The 20,042-nt window shown below is 41.0% G+C and overlaps 1 protein-coding gene across 5 annotated transcripts; it reads left to right on the top strand.

Annotated features, from left to right (window-relative positions):
• Positions 1-5,543: 5,543 nt before the first annotated feature.
• Positions 5,544-19,636, top strand: LOC101472465 (protein FAM171B). 5 transcript variants are annotated; one of them, XM_004559171.3, is made up of 8 exons: positions 5,545-5,843; positions 12,194-12,427; positions 13,043-13,135; positions 13,227-13,385; positions 14,803-14,973; positions 15,085-15,201; positions 15,405-15,525; positions 18,387-19,636. In XM_004559171.3, the coding sequence occupies exons 1-8, from the start codon at positions 5,663-5,665 to the stop codon at positions 19,264-19,266; spliced, it is 1,956 nt and encodes a 651-aa protein (XP_004559228.1). In that variant the 5' UTR covers positions 5,545-5,662; the 3' UTR covers positions 19,267-19,636. The 5 variants fall into 5 exon arrangements, with proteins under 5 accessions (XP_076731408.1, XP_004559228.1, XP_076731411.1 ...); XM_076875296.1 differs by lacking the exon at positions 5,545-5,843 and adding an exon at positions 5,870-7,676; XM_076875295.1 differs by lacking the exon at positions 5,545-5,843 and adding an exon at positions 7,696-9,697.
• The last annotated feature ends 406 nt before the right edge of the window (positions 19,637-20,042 follow it).

Here is a 20,042-nt window from a genome sequence, read left to right as displayed (position 1 = left end):
CTAAGGCAATCTTTTCATAGTTGTACTGAAGTGTGACAATGCCAGATGTGGTTTGTCACTATCAGCTGGTATTTCACCGCAAGATCACAAAATTGTTTTAGTGATATTTAAGTAACCTAAGAAATATGCTTAGGAGCTCATATATGAGGGTACCCATGCTGTGTCAGCCACAGGTTTGTGAAATCCCATTTTGAAGCCTCGACTTTAGCTCTGTGCTCATCACCATCGTGATTTTTGAGTCTAGCAATCATCATATTTGAATGGGAGGATGGAGTGCTATTCCACAAATGCCAACAAGGATGGGACAATAAAATACTTGAGTTTCATTCCTCAACACGGGACCAAGATCTAGGACTGGCTGTGCCACAGAGAGTATAAAACCAAGTTTTCACAGCAATCTATACAGTCCTGTTAAAGCTTTATATAACTCCCATTTTTCTTTATATAGTAGCAGAGTACAAATGATATGTAGATTGTATGTATACTGAAAAAGCCCTGTGGTTCAGAATCTGATTTACTAATATACGCATGGTGGTAAGAACTAAAACACAGGGAAAAAAACACTCCATCGCATCATCTTTGGGACAGTGCCGAGAAATTAGACTACTTCATTATTACTGCTGAAGGTTTGTCGTGGGGTGTAGTTCATTTTCCACATGACTGCATAGAGTCCTGTCAAAACTTTTTTCATATGACTGTATTTGTCATAAAAAATGTATTAAAATGCATTTTAAAAATGTGTCAAAAGATACCAGCATCATAAGCATGGATTAAATAAGCATGGATGGAAACGCTGCAAGCCACAGCTGCCTGTGTTAGCATCACCAGCCAAACACTGCAGGACTTGATTCAGATGAAAGACAATACTAAGAGAGATACAAAGGATACAGAGAAACAATGACCATTACCTGTAGGCTAGAACAGATTAGCCCACGGGTATTTGGGCATTGGTTCTCCAGGTCCAACTCTGTTGTCAGAAGGAAACACTCTTTACGGACCAATGGTATTACTTCAATATGTGTTTTGATGTTGGTGATAAAAAACCCCTTCTACACTTTAGTTATCAAACCATTCAGTGGCCTCATGTGCTTGTATCGGCATCATCACCCTGGCAGTTGGCAGTGTTGATGAAACGCTTCATCAGTTGTCTCTGTATGACAGTTTTTAACATCGAGCCCACTCTCATTAATATTCACATGTCAACATGTATCCCTTTTTGGCACGCAAGTAAAGATTAGAAATCAGAGAAACTTCTAATGTTCTCAAAATGTATCCCTGTAATTGACATGAAATTGTCCAAACTCAATCTTAGGCTTCTTACTTTTTGACTTAAATTAAAAAAAAAATCCAGTTAGTTTTCCAAAAGCAGATGTGGAGTTTGGAAAGCTCTGAAAACTCCCGTGAAGACCTAGAAAGTCTGTTTCAACAGAGCCCTGATGTAACGTCCTGCAATGTCTCCTCTGGAGTAGCGCGATCAGCGTTCTTCTTTGCCATTGTTTTAAAACTTCCTTTTAAGTCTTTATTATCTTGCAATAATATTCCACGGCATGTCAGCAGACCCCAAAAGCCATGCTGATGTTGTCAGTATTAATGGCAAGTCATGCACCTCCAGGCAAGGGCTTATTCACTGCGTGACACGCTGTCTATCACTTTGTCATTTTTCCTGTCTTACACACTCACGTCAGTGTGTTGCCTCTGGTCCAGCCTTGGTATTTTGAAAGAGAGCACAGCTGCAAAGCCCTACATTTTAATCCGCTCCACCCGCTGGTGTCGCCACCTTTTTTTTTTTTCAAAATGACAGCGAACAATTAACGGGAAATTAGTCACCAAAGCTCAAAGTACTTAAAGATCCACCACTTGTGATATTGGTAAAAGTATATATATATATATATATATATATATACTCTTCAGCCCACCAGACCTGTTAATTGTTACTGGCAAGAAATTGAAGTTGTAGCTTCACATCAGTGTAAGAAGATAAATATATAATTTTTGCGAAATATTGCAAATACACTTGACTACAGATACATCTCAGGTGAAAATACTGACCGCAAACCACCAAAAACAAAAGAATAATTACACATCCTTTGGATTTATGCCAGAATTGTTTCATAATTTAACCCCACAAATCCAAAGGGACCTTAATTAAATCCCCTTTTTTCAGTTTGTCTTTGACAGTAAAAGCTTGTTGTATAAAGCAAAGTTTTTATTTAAGCTAGAATCCGAGTCTGTTCCCCGAGTGCTACAATACCTCATACAGCACACAATGTCAAATGTTGCTGCAGCTCGAGGAGGTGGTGGTGTGGATAATGCCTGCTTTTGTGCTGAGGCGTTTAAAGACCACATGAGTTTAAACTCGAGTGTTTTTAAAGTATTGTAATGGTTCTTTTATTTATGTTATTTATTTCGATTCTTCTTTTTTTTGGATATATGAGGTAAATGGTCTGGTACATGTATAGCCACAGCTTTTTCATTCATTCAATCACACACACATTCATACAGCATACACCCAAGCACTTTTTCTAACATTCACACACACTCTGATAAATGCATCGGGGGCAACTCAGGGTTCAGACATGCAGACTGGAGGAGATCGATCCACTGACCTTCCCACTGGTAGATGACCCACTCTACTGCCTGATCCAAAGCCTCCACCTGCACCATCTATGCTTTTCAGTGTTTCTGTGGAGAACAGTTAGAAGGTTTATTTGGCAATGACACACCATGACCAAGACTCCTGTGGTGATTAATCAAATCCAGCCAGTGTTCACCTTCAGGGTGTTTCTCTTTTTTCCGACTTCACTGTCGTGTCCTAGAATTTTGGAAATTCAAAATGATGAGAAACTGAGCCAAGTGCACCTGGGAGAGGATCTGCACAGTGAGAAGCTGTCCTTCAGTTGAATTCAATTCAGTTTCCTTTACATAGTGCCAACAAAAATAGTCACCTGAAGGAGTAATAAATATATTTGTATTATGATATATATAGACATTTACTGTAATAAGCTGTTTATGGTGATTACAGTACATTTGGAACAAAACAGCTGGAACTCTTACACTTCAGTATTTACATTTCATGCACAACAACACTGTTTTTACAGTAAGAAACTTATTGTAGATTACAGTAAAGACACTGTCAAACCTACAAATCTAGCTACATTACTGTAATTGCCTTCAGTCAACACTGATTAAGGCTGATATTGTACATTATTAATATTAGTGTTATAAAATATTAGTTTATTTCTAAGGCAATGAGTAGTTAAGCTTAGTTTGATAAAAACAAATTTTCTTCCTTTATCAAAAGAAACTAATAAACTGCAGCATTGTGTGCAGAAAGACAAAAGAGAGAAGCTATCTGAGCTCCGATAAGATTAATAGAAGAAAGCAGTCAGGGATGGAGCAGAGCGCTGGCACAGATTTCCAGGGTGAAAGCTAGCAGATTTCCAAAACAGTCCCCATAGATGCAGCTATTTATGTGGAGAAATGAACCATTACTGTATCTAATTTGTGGCAAATTGATCCTGGAGACTAGGGCTGTCATCCATCCTCGTGCTTGTGTGTTTAGACGCCGATTTATACTTTGTCAGAGGGGAATAGAGCTGGGAGGACAAATGTGTCAGCTCACTGCCTCGCTCAGGCTCCTGTCACAGAAGAGCTATGATGGTGAAGAAAGCAGCTGGGGACGGATTCACTCATATTTTGGCAACAGGAAGCTCCGCAGGCGGACATAAGTGAGGAAACCAACCTTCAGGTGACATAATGAAGTGAAGCAGGGCATGACTTGTACCTTATTTAATCTCTCGATATTGTTAGCGAGTACAAAACAGGAAAAAACAACAAAAAAAAGCAAATAAAAACGTAATTATGGTCTGGAATAAAACGACTGCCAGGGTGAAGTGAATAACACTGATCATCCGATTACAATGCAGCGTTCTGCTGGGAAACCTTGACAAGCCAAGCACACCCCGACAGCAGTGGTCTCCCCCCAGCTGCACATGAACTCAGAACATAACAAAGATTTGGACAATTCAGTGAGGAAGCTGAAGTCCACACTGAAAGTAAAGAAAAATAACAAAACTTGTAAATGTGCAGAAAACAAATGGAAAATCAACCACAGTTTACCTAATTAGAAACCTGCGGAGCCTATACTACCACAGTGTTGTTATGCTGACCTTTCCAGCCCCAAAATTTACATTTCAAACTTTAAAACACATAGAAAAAAGACTGAAAACTTTATCTTTTACCCCCTTCACGCACAGTGGCCTTTGGCCCACAGCTTTGCCTCTGTACTCGGGAACAAATACAGAGGAAGAGTGCAGCGTGGTCGAATTTTGAATCACTGATTAAAATATTGCTGTAAAAGTAGAAAGAGAAAACTTTAAAAGACGCCGGAGGCAGAATTAATGTTTAATGAAGGCTTTTAATAGACATGCAAATTTCCACAAATGTATAAATAACCATTAAATAAAGACATCTAGAACTACAACTGAGATTTGAATCATTGCTGCTGCTATCAGCACTGCTCACACTGCAACTACAACTTCATTTAGAAGTAACCGCCTTCAGGGTCAGAGGTTAAACTGCTGTTGTCAAGATAGTCTTTTGAACTGGTAACTGAAACGGAAACGTTAAGTGTCACTTCGTTAATTGACATTGCATTATCCCCATCTAGTGGTAAAAACCACATGATGCAAGTGTTTGCACATCAAATTAAAACACCATCCAGCGCACGATGAAAACACTGCTGCTGAGGACTAACTTTGACTCTAATGTAAAGCTACAATAGGAGGAAGGTTGCAAAACTTAAGTATGATGTGATGAAACTCAAATATGGTTCTCTACATCTCTCAAACATCAATATAGTCCTCATTTTTTAACATAAATCATTTGCTTCTAAAACATAATCAAATATATTTTTTATAACATCATTTAGACATTGGTCTGTGCTAATTAAGCTCATCTGTCAGTGCAAATCAACGCATTTTGTCCATTTCATGTTTTTAGTTTTTATGTCTTGTTGAAATTTTTTACATAAGGTTAAAAAATAGTACTTGTACTAACAGCAATAATGCTAGCAATATTAGTAATGATGACATCACATGCATAAAAGAAAAGTTTGAAAAGTGCATCAGAATAAAAAGAAATATAAATAAATAAATAAATAAAAGAGATAAAAACATTTTGCAGTGCTTATAGAATTAATACAGTCAGCGTAAAAGTTAAATAAAACAAATAAAAACTATTTTATTTATTTATTAAACTCTTACTATTATTGTTAATTCAAAAACAATATGCTTTTTTTTATAATATTTAGAAATATCTAGGGTTAATATTGTGCTTTATATTAAATAAATAAATAAATAAATAAATAATGATAAAAATAATAATTTTCAAAAACCCTTGGAAAAAAATAATGTCAGTCAAAGTTTATAAGAACTGATTTGCAAAAAAATAAAAATGTAATAAAAAACTGAATTAAACCCATTAAATTAGATGGATGGATGGAGCGGCTCTCGGTGGAAGGGGGCGGAGTTTCCTGCGCTGTTTGAAGGGTGGCTCACAGAAAAGTAGTTGTGATGGCAGCGGAGTGAGCATCTTTGTCCTTGTGTACTTTGTAGATGAAACCTGGACCTGTGGTGAGTAAAAACGAGGCTCTTTGAAAGTCATGCGCCTGCTGTTTTGCGTGTCTCTGCTGTGCTCGCTGGTTTTATGCGGCCGTGGAAGGGCTGAGTTCACTCCGGCTGCGGGACACCCTCTGCATGCCGATGATGGGAACTTTTCAAACCAGGATCCCAGGAAACAAGAGCCCTTTCAACTCCAACAGCAAGCGCTGGAGCCCAGGCCAGGTCGGTGTAACGTCGATTTAAAGTTTACACTCTGTCCTCAGTTAAATGTTTGAGGAGCAAATGAACTGCATTACATCCTGAGAACATAACTTTTCTTTTAACAGTTCTTTTTATATATTCATGCTTCATCTTTCTTCCCCAAAAGGCTGCAAGTACCATATTATAAGAAACTTTTATTGAGCTGGCTTAGACCATCTGTATGAGGATTTTCTCACAAATCTGCAGATTTGCTCATGAGCAATAAGTGATGTTGGATCTTCCTGCTGCCAACTCATGAGTAAGGTGTCTCCATCTGTCTCCTTTTAGCGCATCGCCACCACCAGGCACAAATTTGATCATTTCGTGTGCACATTATTTACAACATTATGACAGTATTAACATGTTAAAGTGTTCTGGGATTTGGCCAAAAAGCATGTCAAACACATGCTTGGAATACAGCTCAGACAGCTCTCGATATCAGCTCAGTCTAGATTATAATTCCATGCAAATCATCTGCTGGCGCTACAGCAGGCTCATTCTTCTTTTTAACTTCTTCAATTTGTCTCCAGCTGAGCTGTTTTAATTCACGACATTTAAGGGAGAATCTCATTCGGAAGCTCGTCTGTTCTTCTCCCTCGCTCGCAGACACGCTTGAGCTTTTCGTGACAGACTTTCTGCTTCCAGAGGAGCTGAAAGAGGGATTTGTGACCTCGCTCTTATCAACTGATTTCATGACTTATTCATGCTGATGTAGGAGTGCATTACCATCACATGATCCCCCGGTCTGTGTTGTTGACTACAACACTTGGAAATGTACCCAAGCATGCTGTCGTCTCTGGCCATCCCTCCCCCCGTCTGCAGGCCTGCAGCTGAGTCCTGACAAAACCACGTCCTCTTAGCTTCCCTGTCCCTTCAGTTCCAAGTAAACTCTCAGGGGGAACAAATGCCCACTTTCCACTTGAGTTAAAAACAAAACACCCCACCCCCACAAATACAGATGGCCTCTTCACCCACACTGAGATTAACGTCTTCATTGTTGTTCCCTTCAGAACGAGCAGATCGGCAGACTTAACGATTTAATCATTCGGCCTCGGGGAACGTTGTAATTATTTGACAAACATGACCATTTTAGGACATCAGCCCCTACTTCACTAACCAACCCCCAACCTCCAATGTGATTTTTTTTAATGTCTTAAACCTTTCTTCGGTTTGATATTGCTGACTTATGCTTGTTGTACCCCACATATTAAAAAGGTTTAATTGTGTTGTCGTCCATCAGTGGAATATGTGGCCTAATTCCAACACATACAGACAAATGTGGGGGAGAGTGGGGGTGGCACAAGAGATAAGTCCCTGTGGGACCATCTGTCTGGTCTGAAAACTGACCAGTCAACATGTTTGCGTTCCTTCCTGTGGATCTCTGATTGTTGTTGTCATGTCTGATAAAAAGAAAAAGGTGATAATGTGGTGATGCGTGTCAGCATTTAGCCACAGACAGAGTTTTCAGTCATTATCGCCCACTTTAATATTTCACTTCAAATCTGCACATATTTATAAAGTAAAGCTTTGTGGAATTCTTTATTACTTTTCCGCGGAGGATGATAACACCATTCCAGCCACATTGTACACACAATATGGAATCCATTTCTCATCTGCACTCACTGACCTCAGACGGCCCACTTCATAAACCTGGTTCAGTTCGCCAAATGGGGAGATTATAGTAATCTGGCACGAAGCACCTCCACTACAGATTTAGTGACCCCCTTCTGTTATGCTTGGCCACTAAGGCGGAACACACATGAAGCGGAGGCTGCCTCTCCCAACACAAGCCTCCTCGTGTCCATCTGCACTGGTGTAAGTATCTTGGTGGGTTGATGATAAAACAGCCAAATGGACATGTTTGTTTCTCATTGTGGCTGAAAATAAGGAGCTCCGGGCATTTGTCTGCCTCTGATCAAAGAGAATTGTTCGGGGCAGTGATATGGCTTGATGTGGTTATCTGGCTTTGGCACTTGGTGAAACACTGGGAAAGCTGGTCGCATAAAGCTTCATGAGTTTGCAGTAAACCTTTGGCATCTCCTTTGGAAGCAGGATTATAAGCAATCAAAGCAGCAGCGATTTCATCCGCTGCTGCTGTCAGAGTGGTTTTGTCACCATTAGAGAAAGATGCTTATGGCATTACATCGCTGCTGTGGCAGTAAGCAACACTTAGCCATTAATAAAAAGTGTTATGAAGGCATTTTCATGAGCTCATGGTGAAAAATAACTACAGAACTGATAATGATCCAGCTGTTGAGATTTACGACTCCCCAAACTCACTTTCCCAGCTACGCCAGAGGTGCAGCTCAGTTGACAGTGTTTATTACAGTGCATAAGGTGAAGGAAGCTAATGTAGCTCTTACCACAGTGTTGCATCTGTACACAGTAAGCTCTTTGCATGGAGCATTTTCCTTTTCAGCGGCTTTATTATATTTGATATGGGTCACTGGGCTCAGATGTTTACAGCTATTCTGTGCAATCATTCGTTTGATTTCTTTTTCTTCAGTAAATATGTGCTGCTTTATCCTCGTGCTTTGTAAGCTACCATGACAGAAAGATGGATCCACAGAGTTGTTTTACTTCATTGAACCACTGCTTGTGTTTGGACTGCTGAACTTGGCTGTGGAAAAAGTCACAATTTAAAGATGCATTAATTGATTTTTTTTGCCACTTAGCAAAATACGATATGAGCATTAGCACCTAGCTGCCTTTTTACACACTCAACTCTGATATTCATCTGAAAGGCTGAGGTACCTGTCACGTGTTACTCCAACTCATATAGAAAAAATAGTGTGCGGAAATGCAAGAGTGAGGACCCACATACAGGATGCAGACTTAAAACCAAAAGTGAGCTGTTTTATTTGGGATGATGCAGACTGATAGAGTCCAAAATAAAATCCAAAATGAGAATACAAAGAAGAAATCAGGTAGGGTGCTCAGCACACACTGTTCACTGAGGGGACTGAGGGGAGGGTAGGACTATTTATACACAAAGTGATAATCAGGGAAGTGGAAACAACTCAGGGAATAAGACACAGGCGTAGATAATTCGAGACAGAAAATAAGGCTCGAAATCAGGCACCATGGCAGATATGTGGATCTGTAACAGCTCAATAGGTAGTAGCAAACTTTGTCTGCTGTTTGGTGACGAGCAGAGCTGAAGTGTGCAGCGCTTCATAGAATCTTCTGAAACCATGTCCACTGGAGGGGAAGACACGAAAGTCTACAATATGTAAATAATTAAATCTAACAAAATGCATTGGATTATCTGTGCCAGATATTTATTTTAGCACCATCTGGTTACTGTTAGCTATATGCTAGTGAGTTACTGTAGGTAAAGAAATTGCTAATATAAAAATGTTACTCTGAACTTTGTTAATTGTCCACATTTTCCTGCAAGAAAAATCACCAAGCGTCTTTCAAAATGATTAACTTATACAAATGCAGTAGTTTAAAATTGAAATTTATTTATTAGTGGCTGCACTTATAGACACATGACGTGGTTTTTCTGTACCCACCATCAGAAAGATATTTAAAGTGCATGACCACACTGCAGCCCAGACCATAGACTGTATATAAAAGATGGCTGTAGCTTCCCAGTCTCAAATGCAAAGTCCATTCCATTTTCCAGCGGGGGGAAGATGGTAAAAAGACAAGAATCTGAGTGCCTCGGGCTGTTTTGATCTGTGCCATTGTAACATAGTTAAATAGAGTTGAAGTTAAATCCCGCTAAATGGGACATTGGCGCCACCTACTGTCGAAAAAGTGACCCTGCAATATTCACAAAGGGCAAGGGATTCTGGGTAATCCTCAGAATAATGGAGGATTCCTGTGAGGTAAGGAATTCGCAAATGTCGTGGGGAGGAAAAATCATATCGCAGGCTGTTAAAGTAATACAGTCTGACCCGATTATTTTTGTTGTTTATACATCAGTTGTTGCGGGTCATTTCTCCAGTCTTTATGTTGAACTGAGTGCACGTTTATGTGAGATTTCTTTATTGGGAGGAGAGGAAACAAAATGGGAGCATAGTTAGCTAACTCTGTTGTTGCTTTCCCGTTTAGATTTTGTGCTGATTGCCCACGACATTAAAAAGAGAGCATTCTAACCATTGCCTTTTTGTTGTGAATGCAGGTATGTGACTGTGCCACACTGTTTAGAGAATTTACATTGTTTCATGTACAGCTTTAAAATATATTTCTATATTCCTTTCATTTGGGAAATTTAACATGCAATGTTAATGGTGTTGAAGTTTTTCTATTTTGGTTGTATAAATTTACCACTATACGATCACACTGCAAGTGGAAATGTAATCCTCAGAATAATGGAGGATTCCTGCGAGATTTTGTGCTGATTGCCCACGACATTAAAAAGAGAGCATTCTAACCATTGCCTTTTTGTTGTGAATGCAGACCAGAGAAGACACTACACAGAGGTCACACCATCAGTGCACACTTCACTGGGAAAATCATCAAGTTCATTTTGAGAGTCATGGCCCCCCATTAGGATAAAAAAAGGATTACTAAGCAATTGATTTCTGTGTAAGTGACAAATAGCTTCAGAAGCCACAATAGTGACAGCAAAAATGCTGAATTTGAGTCTTGACAGAAGGACTTTTACCAGGACTAACCAATGGACCACATCATTTGGGCGCATGCACACGCAGCAACCGGCAGTGAATGAGAGCTTGGCGTCAGAATCACCTTAATTAAAAGTCAGAAAATAGAGCAAGTGCAATCATATAAATATCTTGGCACCATAATCAATGAAAAACTGAACTTTGATCAGAACTGCAAATCAGTTGGTAAAAAGGGTCACCAGCACCTTTACTGCCTCAGGAAACTTGCTCATTTCCACATTGACCAAAAAAATTGAACTTTGTTTTATCATTCTGTTATTGAGTCTGTTTTATCCTTTTGTTTGGTGGCATGGTTCGGTCAGACCTCAGTCACTCACTGAATCAGATAGTGAGATGGTCCAGTCACCTGATAGGTGAGCCACAGTCTTGTTTAGCGATGACTTTATCAATCCTTAAAAATGGTTCCCATCCTCTACAGGGTGAATTTCAGCTTCTTTCCTCAGGACGGAGGTTTCTATCTCCAAGGTGCAGGAATAAGCATTATAAAAACAGCTTTGTCCCTGTAGCTGTTACTGAATTAAATAAGAACTGTTTTTGTTTTTGATTCGAAACATTAAATTACTATATATGTGCTACAGTGAGGTTTATATTTATTAGGTATTTGTGTTTTTGAAGGGATGCCAAATGCTATCATTTTTTCCCGTAAAGCAAATTTAACTTACCCATGGGTATGAATAAAGTTACCTCACCTTACCTAGGTGCCTAAATATATATTTTGTATGCATTCACTGTAGAAGACAGAATTGACAAGGAGATACGTTGGCATAAAACGAAAGCAGCCGGGAGCCATGAATCGTTTTCTTCACCAGGGTGGGCGAGGCTTTATCAAGCACTGTCTCTCTAAACATGACCTTGTATGCAAGGCTGTGTATTGAGGATTTAAAACAAAAATAAGCAGCTAAAAGAGGCTAAAATACTCTAATCTAATCGTGTTATGGATTTAATCCAATGCTTAAATAAATATTTTGATTAGTGTAGCTTAATGCATCGGCTTCATCCTTTAGTCAGTGATTCTTGTTTGGCTGTGATGGATTACTGAGTATTTTGTATTGTTATGCAACACATTGCCCTTTAGAAGTCTCCATTAACCTTTTTATTGGGCCTCGGTGTTCAGTGTGAAAGTGGCTAATTGAGTAAGGTGCCTAAATGGGATTCTGTGGCTGCTGCTTGAAACATTTAATGATTAGGAGACTCTCACGAGAATTACAGTATTGAAAATATGTACCCTAGGCAGCTGTCTGCATGCTGATGTGGCAAAATGTTGCTGTGACTGCATGCTTTGCTGGACTAATTGCCCACTTTCAATATTAGCATTTGTGTCCCCATCTTTACAGTCCACTGGGATTAATTGATTGATGCCCTCGAGGGATTCCGTAAACTAATTTTCTTGTTGTTTTGTCAATAATGTCTCGTCCAGGTTAATTAGCACTGCAGCCACCTCTGTTCTGCTGAAATATTAAAGTTCAGTATTTGAAGCTTTTAATGTTCATGGAGCTTAAAATGATACATTTTGTTCAGAGAACATCAGAAACTTGCTCGTTCAGGGGTTGCAGTGATGCACTCTTACATATTTTTACCTCCTCATCATAACTTCTATAAACTTGCAGATGTAAAGTGTCACATTTGTCAGAGCTGCAGCCATGACTATGCTCCCATCATTTTGTGAACCTGCAGTTATCGGTTTTCTTTCCCCAGGTTCTACCTTCAGCTTGAAGGTCCAGGTGAATGATGTGCTGAGTCGTCAGTACCTGAGCCAGGCAGTGGTGGAGGTCTACGTCAACTACACCAAGACCAAAACAGCTCTTTCTGGGGAGGATGGTGGGGTCTTGCTTCACATACCTTACCACACTGGGATGCTTCTCACAGTTGTTGCCTGCCATGACGGCTACATTTGCACACTGCTGCCTTGTAAAACCGACAAAATGCCAAGTATGTCATCTGTTCAGGGTGTTTGCACATTGTGTGGATGTTTTTTTTCCCCATGCTAGCTCTCATTTTGAAATTTAGCTCAGCTCAAACCATTTATTCTTTGGTTATAGCTGAATGTCACATGTTTACACCAGCACTGCAGAGAGAGAAGAGAATTGGGGGGGTTTTATTTCATCATGAAAAGCAACCAGGGAAAACACTTTGATTCATGCGCACTTCTTTTCGAACGTTCTCTGTTTGTGCAAGGCCAAACGTTCCTCCACCTTTCTTGCATTTGACACCTAATTAGCTTTTCCTGGCTGCTGCAATCTGTCCGGGATTATTTTTTGACCCACATCTGGAGTGTTTGCTTCTTTTGCTCCTCTTTCACATTCAATGCTACATTTTTCCTTTTAACTAAAGCTTTGAATTGAAACCTCTTTAAACCTGAGCTATTGTTGCTGTAAGCCTCTTCCAGAAAAAGGCTTTTCCCTTTGCTTGTATCATTTGAGGGGACAGTATTAGCATTGAAGAATAAAAAAACCCCACACTGCCATCTAGTGGAAGAAAAGTAAACCATAGTGTGCTAATGCTAATTTGGGTTCTTTCCTCCTTTTCTCTTTGTCACTACTGTAGTATTTTCATCAGTGACATTATCACTTCAGGGTGTGAATCAAGGGAACATCTGGCTTTTTGAGGATTCTGTCCTGATCACTGGGAGAACATCTGGTACTGTATAAGCTGTTAAAGTCACTGATGCTCCTGTTCTCTGTTATTGGGAAATGTAATGTCCTTACAAATGTTTTGTATCATTTTGCAGATGCTTCATCCCAGCCTGTGGTCAGTTTTCCTAAAACCCTGCTGAACCTGACACACAGCAGTAATATCACCTCTGTTAAAGCCTTCCTGACCATTCCCAGGCTGACGTCAGAGCAGGGGGGCTTCCTGGCCACTCGAGGCATCATGAGCAATAAATCTGGTATTTAGATGTATTTTTTGTTCTGCAAAAGCATGAATAGCATAGTCAGAATTACCAGGTGTCTCACAGGTGCAATGCATTCATTACTTTTTTCTTTATACTTCATAATGTCTGCATTTGGGGGCAGCGAAGTGATGCAGTGGTTGCTTCAGAGCAAAAAGGTCCTGGGTTTAAACCCAGCAGTGGCTGGAGTCTCGTTGTGGAGCGTGCATGTTCTTTGGAGGTACTTGGGCTTCCTCCCATGAGGTTAGGTTCATTCTAAACCGACCATAGGTGTTTTTGAGCCAGCTCTCTGTGGTAAATGGACTGCTTCTTTTACAGTACTTTTCTACCATGCTTGAGCACTCAAAGCACTTTATACTATGAGTCTCATTCATAGGAGCACATTTTTCTATGCCTAAGTGCTTTCTATCTAACATTCACACACATTCACACTCTGAAACCCATCAGGAACAACTCAAGGTTCAGTATCTTTCCAAAGAATACTTTGGCATTCATACTGGAGCAACAGTAGACACCGAGGTGCACCATACGTTTTGCCCCGTGACAGCTGGGAGAAGCTCCAGCCCTCCTTTTGACCCTGGATGGACATTTCGTTGATTCATTTAAAAAGTTATGCTATGACCTACGCTATGACCAGTGTGTAAAATGGTCACCACAAAGCCACAAGCTATGCATATTTTGACAGAATATCATGGAAACGAAACAGAAAATGAAATGCAGCTCCAACAAAGGCCGGGAAACTACTTTTAACTGGGTAAAGTCGGCAGGAGACGATTGATCGAGTTTCCTTGAGTTATTTTTTAATTTCGTGTTGTGGAAAAAGTGATGTGAAGTGACACATTACTACACATGGCAGCCTCAAAAGAAACGTGTGATCTAAAAGACGTTGGATGCTGATCTGTGGATGCACTCCCACTGAAACCCACAGATGATTAGCAGACAGACAGAACGGCAGTTGAAATGAAAGTGACAGCGTGAAGACAAGTACTGGGGCACAAAAAGGGAATACATGAGTACAAGAAGAGCCGCACAAGAACATAAAAACAAACTTTCTACTTGTCACATATATTTTTTTGAGGGAGTTTTTGAAATTGCCTTAAAACAGAATTTGTTTTCCTTCACATGATGAACTTTGGCACCATCTTGTGGTTCTAAAGACAAATACACGTGAAATTTTGGCTTGAAGCAGTTAAGGCCTTTACACAGTTACATGAGTTTTGAATGGGTAACAATTATTTATAAGTTCTACACAGATTTAAGCAGTACTAAACTACAATACCAAAGCTGTATTACACTAAAGTATTATTACATGAACCTTTTATTCAAGAAAAGAAAAACAAAGCTGTCGGAGCTAAATTTGCCCAGGGCACATAATAACCTGCTCTTCTCTTACACATTTATTAATGTCCTCTAGGATACGTCAGTGTGGAGTTAAGCCCGGTGGCAGCTGTCAGCGTGCAGCTTTTCTCAGGAGACACGGAGTTACATGTGACTGGGCCTGTGCAGATGAACCTCAACATTCCCGACAGCTTTGGACTTCAGTCTTCGAGTGTTATTCCAGCCTGGTTCTTTAACCAGACCACTGGTGAGTAGAAATCATAATCACACATACTAATGCCCCACTCATCTGATAAGTCATTAACATAAGTGCGAGAAAAGAGGATATAAGTGTAAAAGGGTTGCTGGGTCTCTTCAGGGGCATGGATGAGAAAAGGATTAGGAAAGGTGACATCAGTAGATGGAAGTCTTGTGTGGACTTTCACAGCTCCTCATCTCGGCTACTGGATCGCAGCACCTGTGTCATCTAACAGAGGTAAAAGTCACTTTTAGCAGTACAGACTTTCAGATATTTTCTGCACTGGAATAATTAATAAAATTGGATTTTATCATTGTATTAATTTCATTATTCACAACCTTGGAAGGCAGCGACTAATATTACATATTATTACATATTTGATCACATTTTATGTTTTCTATTCTGGACTCTCTAAAAGTCCTCCTTCTGATCTTCTTCAGGTTTCTTTGAACTTGCCATTCCCATTGACTTCATCATACGGCATTCCTTTTTCCTGATGGTTCTCTTTGGAGGGACACTCGTTATTATCATCTCTCTTCTGGTTGGGTTATGTTATTGCAGGTAAAAAGAAAAGTTTAGTATAAAATACTTTTATACTAAACTACACCAGATCCAACTACAACATTAGAGCCGCCTGCCGTATATTGTGTAGGAGCCACCTGCGCCAACACATCAGCTCTGACCTACTGAGATGTGGACCTGAAACCTGTGGCGAAGTCCTTTAATGCCTCGTATCAGGATGTTTGCAGTGGGTCATTTGGGTCCTGCAGGTTTTCATGTGGGAACTCTGTGGATCAGAGTTGCTCTGGGTCAATGCTTTGTGCTCTTCGATGGGATTTTGCAATGTAGCAGAATCCTTTAGTCCTTTATTTTCACAATAGGGAGATCTAAGACAGGGTTGGGCAACTCCAACAATAACACCCTGGGTCAATACACCTGAATCAAATGACTAGTTCATTACCAGGCCTCTGGAGAACTTTGAGACATGTTGAGGAGTTAATTTAGCCATTTGAATCAGTTGTGTTGGATCAAGGATACATCTAAAACCTGCAGCACATCAACCCTTGAGGCCTGGAGTTCTGACAAAGTATCCCAGTTTGGCCCACTGAGCTGCTTTACTTTTGTTAATAATGACAATGTTATGACAAAGGAGTGAAAATGGCTGGAAGGTTAAAATATTCTTAGACTTAGACAAACTCCCTGAATCATAAAGATATGAACAATAGTTTACTTACAGCAACTCCGCTGTCATGTCATGCACATTGCAATTACATGATCATAGTGACCAGAACAAAAACCTTCACACAAAGGCTCACTAATTCAAAAGTGCTGTCCAATCTCTAACTTTCAGTATAACCATGTCCTATATGGGCTATCACTTAGAAGTCACAATATACTTTTAAGTGAATATTTCACTGAAAACCCTCTATCAAATATTCATACTGTGGTCATGTAGCATCACCCAGTTCTGCATAATAGAATAGAATAGAATAGAATAGAATAGAATTCAACTTTATTGTCATTGCACATGCACAGGTACAGGGCAACGAAATGCAGTTTGCATCCATCCAGAAGTGCTTTAGTGATATAGATATATTACAATATATATTAGCAATAATATAGATATGTGAGTATATTACAGAAATGGGTCTATTATGGTATGTTATAATGTACACGGTATGAAGTATGTTGTGAATATTCTATAACTATAAGTATGTACAGGCTGTAGTGAGTACAAGCTATGTACAGGATATGAACAGGATATAAATATGAAATAAATAACTTTACAGAAATCTGAGATATACAGCTATACAGAAATGGGAACTATGCAAGTTGTAAACAGTTGTAGGATTAAAGATTATCGAATGTACAGAATGATTATTTACACAGAGCTATACAGTAGTGCAGTTAAGATAAGTGAGGGTGTAGATAGTTTCTACAGAGGCTATATAAAGTGCTAGTGGTTGTGAGTGGTGATTCAGTCCATGTTATTATTGTGTTTGAGGGTACAGTTGTCCATTGTGGGGGTGTGTATGTTCAGTCCATGAGTTTAACGTGGGTCAGATGTGAGGAGGCAGAGTTCAGGAGTCTGACAGCTGTGGGGAAGAAGCTGTTCCGGTACCTGGTGGTCTTAGTCCGGAGGCTCCTGTGGCGCCTCCCAGAGGGCAGGAGGGTGAAGAGTCCATGTGATGGGTGACTGGGGTCTTTGATGATTTTCCCAGCCCTTTTCAGACACCGCTTCCTGTAGATGTCTTTTATGGCAGGAAGTGGTGCTCCGGCGATGCGCTGGGCAGTTTTCACGACCCTCTGCAACGCCTTCCGGTCCGAGGCAGAGCAGTTCCCGTACCAGACTGTTATACAGTTGGTCAGGATGCTCTCGATGGTGCAGCGATAGAAGTTCACCAGGATGTCTGAGGACAGGTGGTTCTTCCTCAGAGTCCTCAAGAAGAAGAGGCGCTGGTGAGCCTTCTTGACCAGCTTGGAGCAGTTGGTCGTCCAGGTGAGATCCTCGGAGATGTGGACTCCCAGGAACTTGAAGCTGCTCACACGCTCCACAGCCGTCCCCTTAATGTGGATGGGTGGATGTGGGTCAGCATTCCTCCTGTAGTCCACGATGAGCTCCTTGGTCTTCTCGGTGTTAAGCAGCAGGTTGTTTCTGTCGCACCACTCAGCCAGACGATCCACCTCCTCCCTGTAGGCGGCCTCATCGTTGTCACTGATGAGGCCAATCACCGTGGTGTCATCTGCAAACTTAATGATGGTGTTGGAACCATCAGCAGGTCTGCAGTCGTGGGTGAAGAGGGAGTAGAGGAAAGGGCTCATCACACAGCCTTGTGGTACACCGGTGTTCATTGTGATGGTAGATGAGCAGCGGTTATCCAGCCGGACATGTTGGGGGCGGTTGGTCAGGAAGTCCAGTAACCATTTGCAGATGAGGGAACTGATACCCAGGTCTGTCAGTTTCCTGATGAGTTGTGAGGGGTGGATTGTATTGAATGCTGAACTGAAGTCTATAAACAGCATTCTGGCGTAGGTGTTGTTGTTGTCCAGGTGTGAGAGGACAGAGTGCATTGCGATGGAGACTGCATCCTCTGTGCTCCTGTTCCGGCGATATGCGAATTGGTGGGGGTCCAGGGTGGGGGGGAGACAGGATTTGAAGTGTGCTAGGACCAGTCGCTCTAAGCACTTAGTGATGATGGGGGTGAGTGCTACTGGGCGGTAATCATTGAGGCAAGATGGGTAATAATACAGGTAATGACGCGTGTATCATAAACCTTTGCCCTTTACACACTTGCTGGGCTCAATAGGACTATCAGGGACGAGCTGTTGATAGTTTTCTGTGGCGTATTCCTTTAAAGAATAAAAAATTAATCTTAAATTTACCCAAATAATCATTTACTAATGTCCTGGTTTACCTGCAGGTGTTCCTCTGGTGAAACTAAAGCAGCAAAGATCCTACCAGTGACGACAAAAGACCAAAAAACTTCGACATGTGATGATGATCTCTTTGAAGGGAAAGCTTCTCATTCACAGGACCAGCAACCTGAAGAAAAGAGGGACAGTAGACACAATGCTTCTTTCATAGCCAACACCAGTGCTGTGGCCATTATGCTGGAGAATGATCTGAACACGGACCTGAACGATTTGACGTGTTCACACAAGACTTCAGAACAAAGAGTTTCTGTATCTCTGACAGATAATTTGTTTTTCTACAACCAGCCTGTTGCAATTCTTCACACTCCAGCTTTCTTCCATTTAGAGGAGCAACCAGAGGAGGCCCAGTGGAGCAAGTCAGCCACCCTGCCCCGTGCAGGGGCTTCAAATGGTGCTGCCACAGAGCCTTTGAGTAAAGAAAACTTCACCCAGACACAGACAAAAGGTCCGCCTGAGACCCAGCACCAGGCAGCAGAAACTGAAGACAAGCTTGGAGCTTCAGGTGGCTCCCAGACAGCAACCTCCACCAACACATCCAGGCTCCCAGAGTCAGTGTCAGTGCCCGGGACGTTACATAAAATCTTGGACAGCAGGCACTCGGTGCATGGACAATCCAATATCTCCTCACTTCAGCCTCCTCGGGCCTGGTTTGTCTCACTGGAGGGCAAGCCTGCAGCTGAGATCCATTACGCTGTGTCAGAGCAACAGAGGAGACGGAGACCAGTCGAGAGTCGAGAGACCAGTTTAGACTCTGGGGTGGACATGAGTGAACTGAACCAGACGTCTGGCAGGAGGGCGGTAACGCTGGAGCGAAACGCTACTTTTGTCAAAAGCGCATCGAGCAGTAAACATACGTCTGCACAGTGACTCATCTCTAACAGCCTTATCACCCATATCGCTCCAAGTTTGTTAATGAACAGCATCACGTTTGTATCACAGGGGAATTATGTATGTTATTCATGAGATTCAGTGCATTTCTGCCATAAGACCTCATAATGTCTGCATTTCAGCTACTGTACATCTAGAAGAGTCCACATTTCACAACAGAGCGTATGGACTTGGTGATCGTTCGCTGTGGATGTAACAATACATGTGCTTTTAACAGCTTCTAACATGTGTATGTACTCAAAGACTAATGTATAATATTATAGTAAGATGTTGTATATTCATTTATTTTGTGTTACATATTTCTGTTTTCATGTAAATTGCTAATGTGATATAAAATACCGGAACCTGGTGATGTTTAAAAGATTTTGTTTGTTTATCAGAGGGAAAATCAGAGGGAGAAGTCGTGTAAATCCACATGTTTGTTTCTGTGTTAATGCAGGAAAAATACATGCATCCATTTTTTTCTACTTATTCAAGTCACAGTGGGAGGTGGGGTAAACCCGGGACAGGTCACTAATCAGTCTCAGCACTAACACGGAGACAGACAAACATTCACACTCTCAGCCTGTTCAGGATCACCAGTGGAACAAACCCCATGCAGGTGTTTGGACTGTGGGAGGAACCCATGTACCAAAAAGACAAGCCAGAGCTCTCACAGACAGGCTCCAGGCTGGATTCAGTCTTGTTGCTGGGAAGCAACAGTGCTAGCTAACACCTCGATAATAGCCAGTACTGTCACAACCTGGCAACTTTGA

This window comes from Maylandia zebra, linkage group LG16, assembly GCF_041146795.1.
Source record: "Maylandia zebra isolate NMK-2024a linkage group LG16, Mzebra_GT3a, whole genome shotgun sequence".
Classification (NCBI taxonomy): domain Eukaryota; kingdom Metazoa; phylum Chordata; class Actinopteri; order Cichliformes; family Cichlidae; genus Maylandia; species Maylandia zebra.
The sequence above is the reverse complement of the archived record's forward strand: the minus strand, read 5'-3'. Positions and strand labels throughout refer to the sequence as shown.